General features: G+C 38.4%; 2 protein-coding genes across 5 annotated transcripts; one reads left to right on the top strand and one right to left on the bottom strand.

The window, feature by feature from the left end:
* The first annotated feature begins 294 nt into the window (after positions 1 to 294).
* Positions 295 to 7,963, top strand: LOC143210528 (short-chain dehydrogenase/reductase family 16C member 6). 4 transcript variants are annotated; one of them, XM_076427442.1, is made up of 8 exons: positions 295 to 525; positions 669 to 769; positions 4,758 to 4,953; positions 5,385 to 5,744; positions 5,839 to 5,953; positions 6,429 to 6,513; positions 7,331 to 7,441; positions 7,518 to 7,963. In XM_076427442.1, the coding sequence occupies exons 3-8, from the start codon at positions 4,765 to 4,767 to the stop codon at positions 7,594 to 7,596; spliced, it is 939 nt and encodes a 312-aa protein (XP_076283557.1). In that variant the 5' UTR covers positions 295 to 525; positions 669 to 769; positions 4,758 to 4,764; the 3' UTR covers positions 7,597 to 7,963. The 4 variants fall into 4 exon arrangements, with proteins under 4 accessions (XP_076283557.1, XP_076283558.1, XP_076283559.1 ...); XM_076427443.1 differs by lacking the exon at positions 669 to 769 and having other exon boundaries at positions 296 to 525; XM_076427444.1 differs by lacking the exon at positions 295 to 525 and having other exon boundaries at positions 550 to 769.
* Positions 7,964 to 8,118: 155 nt separating this feature from the next.
* On the bottom strand, positions 8,119 to 9,836 carry LOC143210530 (diphthine methyl ester synthase-like). Its single transcript, XM_076427449.1, has 3 exons — positions 9,570 to 9,836; positions 9,242 to 9,418; positions 8,119 to 8,831 (listed from the first exon to the last, which is right to left on the bottom strand). Exons 1-3 carry the CDS (start codon positions 9,702 to 9,704, stop codon positions 8,274 to 8,276), a joined length of 870 nt encoding a protein of 289 aa, XP_076283564.1. The 5' UTR covers positions 9,705 to 9,836; the 3' UTR covers positions 8,119 to 8,273.
* Positions 9,837 to 10,176: the final 340 nt, after the last annotated feature.

The raw sequence follows: 10,176 nt of genomic DNA, 5'->3' as shown, positions 1-10,176 counted from the left end.
AGAGGAAGAGGATGAAAAAGGCGACGACCTTCCGTAGACTCTGATCCCAACCAGTGTCGCCAGATGAGGGGAATCATGGTGAGATGATGTACCCTCTCTCTGATGACCAGAGTATGTAGAGTGATATGTGACACGTCGCGCGTGCGCGACATACTCTACATATCCTGGTCACCAGAGGGGGGGGGGGTACTTGTATTCCCCTCTGGTGCTGGTTTCGGCACTTTCTGGCGACACTGATCTCAACATGTAAGAACGTAACCATGGTCAGTCAAGATGGAGCTATTCGAGCGTGCTGCCAGGCGGACGATACTGCGAGGCGCGGGAACTTCCTCGTGCACTCGTTCCTGATCATCTGTATCTTCGCCGGTTGCATCCGGCGTTGCAGTGCTGCCTGAGAACTGCTGAGAACCGCGATCACCTTTCGAAGGAGGAGCACGTTGACCAGCGACTGCCTCGACGCAATTTCTGTGAGCACCATAGGCATGTTTCGATGAACACCGTCGCGATTTTCTGAAATTGACGCAGGTCAGTGATCGCAGTGTACGCTATAACTTGACAAGTGACAAACGAATCAAAGTCGTAAACCTCTCTCTCTCTCTCTCTCTCTCTCTCTGGCTCCGCATTTCCGTTCCGCTTGGGCATCTTGTCGGTCCCCGTGAAAATTGCAGCGTTGACGTAATCGGTGATTTATCTCGTCGACAATTACCGGAGTCCTGCGATTTTATACTCGGCTTTGTCTCTCCCTGCGCCGCAGCGTCGCAAGTTCAAGGTAAGCATCTATTCTCGATAATATGAATGGCTTTCATTGCCAATATATTGATGTATTTCGAAAATCTTGTACTTTTATCTCCCATTGTACCTCCAGAACATCCTTAAGTCGATACTGATAGTTGAAACCACACAATAAGAACGTGATAAGTGATAACATTTGCACTTACCACTTACAAACATATTTCGTCAGGAGTTCGAAGCATTAACAAGTTTTTATGCTTCTATTACATGTAAATAATGTGATACGCGTGTCCTTCGAAACGAGGTTGTTAGCATAGGTTAAAACGATGTAAATGATATGCGAAATACAGTGTAAAAACGTCCAGTATTGCCACAATAAAAACAGGTGCATCTCGCCCAATGGTGCAGCTATCCCGAAATTACCCTATTGTTTAGAAAGAGCTTGGAACGGAGTCCAGGAAGAAACATTAAAAAAGCTTGTTGCTAGATTGCCTCGAAAATATTTAATAACTTTCATCTATTTACTGGTAAAATCCTTAACATGTAATGCATTATAATGCTTCTATGTCAACCATATACATTTATGTTCATTCTACTTCAAAGCAATTTAAGTTACAACGTTGATATAAACAAGTATAGCAAATTCTACCTTTGAAAAAGGTTCAAAACTGAACCGGAACGTCAGGAAAGAACAAAAGTTTTTTGCAAGATTGCTGGATTTATTAATTGATCGAAACGGTAGCGCCGAAAGCATCATTAAATTAAATGTTGATATAAAAGTTTAGATTCGATTCCGCCAAGTGGTCAAATACTTATGGACGGTAGTGTATATCTCGTCGGTGACATTTACACAAACATCTTTCTGCATACAGTTCCATGACAATTAATTGTCCTATATTGACGTACGTTACGTATTTCGCATGCGGATGCACCGATTATCTCGTCTCCAGGTACATTTCCTGATGTCAATACATATATGCGATGACCATTTCTTTTTCTACCTCGTATAATCTGAGGACATCGATTGTTTTTCTGCTGTAACTCTTCCGTAAAACGTTTGTAAACCTATGTATGCTAACGATTGGACCTTTGAACGACAAATTGAACAATTCATATGCAAGAACAACAACTGAATACATATGCATAATTCATGGGACATTCTCAACTTTAAGATAAGATTACACGTAGAAAATGCGAACATACGAATGACTGCGTTAGATAGGGTAAACGTAGGGGAGACGTCACGCTTTTGCATTAGGAACCAATAACAACTTTATTTTCGTAGTAATTGCAACAATTTATTTCTCCTTACAATAGCGCGTCCGATATACTTTAAAAAACAAAAACAGTTTCCAATTTTGTAGCACTAAATTAGATGAAAATCAAAGTCGTTGTCGGTCAAAAATGTTTTCGGTTGAAGGCATTGTCGGTCAAAGTTATTGTTGGTCAAAACTGGAGTCGGGGAAATTTGTGTCGGTGATTTCCATGGGATCCATATAATTTATGTAGGTGTATAATTATATTTGCCGGTCGGTCTAGACAGCATTTGTTAGATTAGTGGTGATCGGAGTTAACAAAACAAGATTGACCTCTATTCGTGACTCCAAGTCTGGCATAATGAAGTATTTCTTAAAAATACATAATACATGCGAATAGAGGATTAGGTCAAACAGAATTTTTTATCGAATTGATGACTATAGAGAAAAAAATTCGTCTTCTAACGATGAATTCTTCAATATGAATTTGTATAATGTTTATTCAATGGTTCTATAAAAATCAGAGATTAATATAATAGTTAAAGGATTCTTAATCATTTTAGATGAAAGTGACTTTTTAAAACGATGTACAATAATATCTTTTGCGATTGTTCGACGGAAGAAAAAGATTAATCTTCATTAAGATATATCACGGTCATTACTCCGCGCTCAAATATATGCTAATAATTATTTGATGTGTAACTATTAATAATATAATATATAATTGATATAATGCTGAAAAAACTTTGTAAAATTTTTAGTAATTAATTAGATACCGATACATTTAATAATGTAAACAATATTTTGAATAATGTTATAGCAATTTTTAGTGGCGTCTCTCTCAGCATTTGCAATGCAATGCATACGTAACGATATAACATCGCGCCCTCCGCGTCAATGACCGGGTTGGCAGCGCGAGTTCTAGCCTGTCAGATACTGGTTAGGACTTGGGGAACTTATTGCCTCCTTTAAAAGTCCTCAAGGTAAACGTGTTCATTCCCTTGGCCTTGTGTATTCGCTTACATTGAACAGTAATTCCACTAGGTAACAGTACCTTGCTTTTTCGAACGTTTTTATAGACGAAGGAGGGATTCTTTATCGATCGTAAATTGTTTGAATAAACTTGGAATAATGTTTTCGGCGCAACGGTTCGATCAAATTCTACATTATATAGCTATGTTGTAGGAAATTTAAACGTTAAAAATTAAGTCGTTTTTATAGACGACTTCGAAAGTTTTCGTTTACGCTAATCACTATGCAAAGATTAGATCAGTATATATGATTTTTTGTTGAAACAAGACTCGTAACTCTATGCTGACACTAAAAGAAGTACATAACTGGTTCGTGACGCCTCATAATTGCACGAATGTGTCCTTAAAATTTTGCACGATTTCAGTCACGTTTATAAATTGTATTGGTTTTGAAAAATTTGTGAACTTCGAAAAAGTGTTTTTGTTCTAATTTTTTACACACGTAGTGTTGAATTTCTTAATGTTTTTAACTGGTTATTCAACTTATCCATGTCGTGCATATTGCAGTGAAATGAGTCTTCACGTGTCAGACAAATGTTTGACTTGTAAATGTAACAAGCGTGTTCAATGTATTCTATGACTGCACATAGACAATGTACATGACCTGACTAAAAATAACTCGGTTATTATTAGATTATCGTATGTTAGAGTATAGTATAGTATATTAGAATATCGTATGAACTTTTTCATTCTTCTTTTGGTCTATTGGCGGCATTATTTGCAAAAATAAATATATAAAAACATAAATACTTAAAAACAGAGACAACGCGATTTTAGAATGCAAATATTATAAAGTGTTTTGATGCAGAAATACTATTACGATCTACGTCATTATAACATCATTTTAAGATACAAGCCTGACCTTTAAAGTCTTAACGAGATATGCAATTTTAATTTTAAATAATGCTTCTTTAAGTGTAAATAAATGCAATCTCCGACTAGTCTTTTTATATGAGTGGAAAAATAACACATCTACAAAAACAGGTCTTCAGTTTCTCATCTGCTACGTCTCTCTCATGTAACAATACCTTAGAGGAAACTGTATAATAGTTTGCGATAGTAGAATCTTGAAGCTTCAAAATGAGTTCAAGTTTATTGTTATACAATCGTTTTCTATGAAATTACAACAAGTTAAGTTAAGTCAATTTTTGAAGAATCAGAAATTTTATGTCCAAATACTTTCTGGATCCACTGTACGTATCAGTCGCGTTTTCATTACGTGCACACTACAAGTATATATTTCTGTTCAATACGTTGCATAAACTACAGTGACTTGTGAAATGCGGTAGTACACTTGCTGTTTACCTCGCATTGAATCACGATGGATGTCTCTGTGGACTTAATCAAAGTGAAGAAGCAGATTACCAAATAGATGGATCAACCGTCGTAATTGAGGTAGCATTTCAAATGACGGCAGAAGATTACAAAATATTTCATTTTCTCGATGAATTCGAGAAGCTGACGGCGGTTTCATCTCGCGAGCATTATTCCTTTGCATAACAATATTTCAGCTTCACATCATACACAATCTAAAGCCTAATCACTATAAGTATTTTATCTGCAAATAAAAAATAAAATGTTATTATGTAGAATTATACATATTATAATTGTTATAATATACACAAAGTACCGTTTTCTTTTACGGAATTATTACAGTTTAAATAGCGACAATTTCGCACTGTAATGTAAAATTTAATTTGTTCTCATTCCATACCTGTGTAATCTGTTTTTATTTCAGTAAGAAAATGTTTACCGCAAATAACACGATCCCGGTAACAAACTGGAGGTTCGGATGTCCTTCGTCGACAATCTGGTTGCTTCTCACTGTCGAATTTCTGATCGGTGCGCTTATATCCAGCTTTCTGGCTATTCTCAACGTGGTGGAATCATTGATGCCGAAACCGCCCAGGGATTTAACCGGCGATGTAGTCGTGGTAAACATTTTGAAATGCTTTGCGTCAGATATCGATGAATCGAGACGTCAAAACACAGTTTAGACCAATTTCGGCAGACCCACACTGTTCCAAAAAGCCGAAAAGCTGGCCAAGCATTTTAAAAACACTAAAAACACTAAAAACCTTTCTAAAAGTCCGTTCTAAACCGTTCTACAGGTCTGCTGGTATTGTTAAAGTATAGCCAACTGACCATACGTGTATAGGCTGCGCACACGACTCGCCTACCTGATATGTACGAGGGTACACCGCGTTCTTTTCAATCAGAACATTTTTTGATATCACCATATTTGCCTTCTTTAACAGTACAACTTTTTTCTCTAACATTTCCACCTATCTTCAAGCCTAATAGAGCTATTTAGGAGGCCTGTTTCTCGTGAATTATCCGGTAAACATACATTCTCCCTCTTCAGGTAGCCGGCGCTGCTTCATCCTTCGGCGAATCCCTCGCGGAAGAGTTCGCCAAATGTGGATGTTCCGTCATCTGCGTCGATCAGGATGCAGAAGCAATCGAAAGAATAGCTACCGGCTTGAAAAGACGAAACCCCATGGTCGAAGAAGCTGAGCCAAGCCACAGAAAAAACAGTTCTCCGGGACCGAAAACAGAGAGTACTGCTTACGAGTGCGATCTTTTTAACAGATGCGATATACTAAGAACCGCCCAGAAGGTTAAAGATGAGATCGGAGGGGTGGACATATTGGTTACTTGCGTGGGCAACGTGGACCAAGACATCTTCGATATAGCCAGCAAAACCTTGATGAGCCATTTTTGGGTAATGTCCGTGTTCCTTAACGGTCATAGAGAAACAGGTTCGGGCGTGCGAAACGTGAATCTAATTTTTAATCACCCGTTTTCTGGTTTTGCAGACAGTGTTGGCGTTCCTGCCGTTGATTTTATACCGCGAGCGAGGACACATTGTTGGTGTCACACCGGTTGCGACACGTCACGATGCGTATCTTGGTTCAAGAGCGGCGATAACTAGTAAGTATACTACGTACTTACATAGTAAGTACTGTACTGTTAAGCACTCCTTTGTCGAGTGTGACTCGACATCAGTTTTTATCACAGGAACTCCTATGTCGAGTCACACTCGACATTTTCTGATTACTTCAAACCAAATAGTTGGTAGTTGTTGGCAACAAACATGAAAAATAATTCGGAGTGCAAAGGGTTAATATTGTCTTACCGATATATCCGATAAGACAATTATGGTTCAAGAATTATACAAGAGTTAGACATCGCGAACTCTCTCTGCCCACTCCAGAACAAACTCAAGCCGCATAGGTAAATTAGTCCAGTCAACGAAAAGTTGTAGAGGGAAATACAAAGAACACAATTTTTAACTTTGGGTCTTTGTTTGGACCAGTTAGGAGGTACTTTTTCGATTTTCCGCTTATATCTCGGAAACTATGCGTCCTAGCGATAAGACTATTCTATACAAAATTATTTTCTCCAGGTCTGATGACACATTTGTGTAGTGAGTTGAGCAACCGCAGTAGCCAGCTGACGTTTCTGGCATTTTCACCAATCGCGAGGTGCAGGTAACACTGTTTCATATATCTCAATCTACAATTTGAAAGTAACTTTCTTCATGGATTAACCCTTTGAAAAAAATTCATTGTCAAGTTTAGTAATAGGTTATCTATTTTATTTAGTTATAATAATAGGTCTTGTCTCCCATAGTGTTACTTTTCTATCCGCATTACCAAAGGGCAAAGGGTTCCCCCTTGGACGATCGTTCGCGCTACGATGTATGTAACACTGAGGCCATTCCAACCCCTAGGAAGTGTGGGTCTCCCCGGTAAAAGATGGTGGTTAGCACCGTTGTTTACCCAGGATCGTCGATTACACTTGGAAAAGTTATCCAAGAAACACGTACGATAAAACATTTGATGGGGCAGTTTATGAGGCGGTTTTATTGTTCGTCATCTACGTTTGTTACATTCGTTTTGTGACAAAAGTAAAAGTGTGTATTACAGGATGACCAATTAGTAACGCATCATGTTTCTCCACTGCTCAATAAGTGATGAATACAGACACAGCTTTTTAGCAGCGGTCAAAATTCGCTTCCAGAATTCCGATAGTGAGTTATTTAAAGACCCGAATTCACTTCCACGATTCCAAAAGTGAGCTGTTTAAAGACCCGAATTCGTTTCTAGGACTCGGATAGTGAGCTATGCATACTATGGAAGACAAGACTGTATCTTTAGCCACGTGGAATTTCATTTAATTCGCATGTCAAGGGGTCAATAGCTTTTCGTTAGGGGAATGCGGGTACCTGAAATGTCGGTTTAGCAAAATCGCAAAAGTTTACAAGGTTCGGTTATCCGACATTGTAGTTTTCATTGATCTTTCAAGCACGCTGGAAGAAAGCGAGAAGAAAGTAGCCGCGAGCATCGTGCAAGCAGTACGAACGGATCGGAACACTTTGGACGCCGGTTGGACGTCTAAACTTTTGTATCGGATAAGGTACATCTTCATGCATTAGCGCAAATTCGAGAAATTAAATCATGCGACAATAAACATTTCTGATTGATCGTTCCAGCTGTACAGTGTATCGTTACATAGCAGCGTTCACGGAATGGATTCACTCACAAGAATCAGAATCAGATTACACTTCGTAAACCTCGTCAGTTCTTCTAGATCACGAAGAATACGATTAAACAAATAGAGGACGGCCCAATGGTACGCAAACAGTGAAGGTGGAAGTTATGTTACCATGGTAGGCTGTTTGAAAACTCGCACAGTCAATCGAGACCCATGTACGGACTAAAAATGACGAACAAAAGGCTGTTGGTGCAGGACAGTCGCCAAATGCATTTGTCGTCGCACACATAAGAATCATCGTAGCTAAATATACGCATTCAATAATTGCAATTAAAGTAGAGCATTAGTTTAAAGTATGTATAAGCCTATGGTAATATACTTTCTTTAATGACATGAGTATAATAAACCAGAATTAATTTTACTGTATTTCCGTATCTTTGTAATCCTGGAATCCACCCGTTCCTGCCGGAGACCTCGGCCCAACTAGCTTATGTGCACAACGTACACATACGTTACGAAATGTTACGCGTGCTGCGCTCCAAAACCTCGCGTTTTGTAAACTTCGCGTTTGACTGATAATTAATAATTCATATTAATCCTAGCTATTTAATATTTACAATAATTACTTTTGCCAATGATGTTCTTAGGCATTCCCTTGATTATTTTACTAATATTTAACTTTTCAGTCACTGAAAAGCAAAATAAGAAGACTATTAGGTTCTAAGAGAAGAACAAACAAAATCGTTTCTCACAGCTATTCAGTTTTATTTTCTTGCGTTTTCAGAGAATCTTTTTCAATAAATGCTAGATATCTGGCTTCGACAGGGTTTAACGAGGTCGCTGGTATAACCATACAATGAAGTGGTGGTCCAAGATCGAGCGAAGTCATTTCTCGAAGGCTACAGGCAGCGATACGCTGATCGTCCCAGCCTACACGAGCCAGACCTATCACTGTGCTGAGATCATATAGCTCTGCAAAAGACACAGAGTCTTGCGCTGCTCTCTCTTCCGTCTGCTTTTTGAGTATCTCAACTAATTGAGCAGCAGCCTCGGACACGGTCATAAATTTTGGTGGCATATACTCTTTTTTCTTTTTCATTAGACTTTCCAAAGTAGGTTCTTTTACTTTAATGTCTAATAGACAAAGAGTATGCAAATTCCTTTGCCTGTTGTGAAGAATTTTATCGTAAAAACTGCTAGGTTGCCAACTTTCAGTCCAGTATGGAATAGAAACAATTTCTCCGAATCGGTTCAGTTGAAGACCACAACAACTAACTGCAGTCAATATGGAGGCATTGTGAACAACGTTTACCTAATTGCAAAACAATAATAATCTTTATCAATCATTCCTTGACAATGTATTGTTTCTATTAAAATCATTGTTTAAAACCTTGCCCTACAATATCATGTCTGACTCGCGTGTTAAAGATTCTGAACAGATTCTGATAAATATGTGTGCTATTCGTTTCCTTTAACACTAAACCTACCGAGCCTTAAAAGTAACTGTTCCCTTATAAGTGTTTAGCGTTAAACCGAAATAAAATTCTACTTTGGTTTTGTTAATGTACAGCTATTGGAGAATATATAGGCATACAATAGATATAGATTTTCTCCTGTTTTAAGAAATTACGAACTACAAAAAAGTTCTAATCGCTAAAACCGAAAAATAAGGGCAAATCGTAGAGCAAGGGGTTAAGAACCAAATGTTTTCTAACTACATACCTGTAGATTCTCCTTTCGAGCTCGTAACACCAAGTCGGAATGTGTTGTAGCGCCAAATGGGTCACCGACCACTAAGAAGGCCACGTTCTCTCCTTTGCTTTTCGGTAGTATCTCGTCCGCATGGTTTTCGACCAATTCTCTATCTGCCTCTAGTATCGGACGTCCATAAAATTGTTCCTAAAACGGTGAAAGATGCTATCGTTGATACCCTAATGTGACGAAACATGCCATCGTTAGTATTCTGTTTGATCGCACGAATAAATACGTACGATATCACAAGTATCGTACGTATACTTGGTTTCAAATATTCTTAGTCTTTCACGCCTACCAGATTTGTCAGTTCGGTAGGCAAAATCGACGTATAGGTCTCTAAATAAACACGATCACATTTTCGTATTATCTCCAGACCTTTAACTGTTACATCCTTTATATCGCCAAGCCCCAACCCGATCAGATGCAACATCTTTATGATTGTTAAAATTATTCTTTGGATCTTTTCTCGACTGCCTGTAAAGGTTAAACGTGGTTAAACGTTATAAACTATCGCTATCAACTTCAGACTTCAGAATTCAGAACACTTCAGAACAGTATAGTACGATTGGGCGCTTTTTTCGCGCATGCGCGACGATTCAAGTCTCAGTCAAGTACGAAGATCGGGTACCTTGGCCGCCCCGCTAATTTTGCAAATTATGATTTGATTTGAAAGTACCGAAACAATCTATTCTGGACAAAGAGACTTCAGGACGAGAGACGCAAATACACATGTTATACATTCATTTTTCACAATCAAATAATAACAATTTATAAAAATTTTACAAGATTACTTTACTCGCCGCGCATACGCGAGAAAACTTTGCCAATATCTCAGCACTGCCTCAGAATAGGCCTGTTCAATTCCGATTTGACTCTTTTGGCGGAAAGATCGATCTTTTGAA

Source organism: Lasioglossum baleicum, chromosome 7 (genome assembly GCF_051020765.1).
Source record: "Lasioglossum baleicum chromosome 7, iyLasBale1, whole genome shotgun sequence".
NCBI classification, from domain to species: domain Eukaryota; kingdom Metazoa; phylum Arthropoda; class Insecta; order Hymenoptera; family Halictidae; genus Lasioglossum; species Lasioglossum baleicum.
This window is presented reverse-complemented; position numbering and strand designations above follow the sequence as displayed.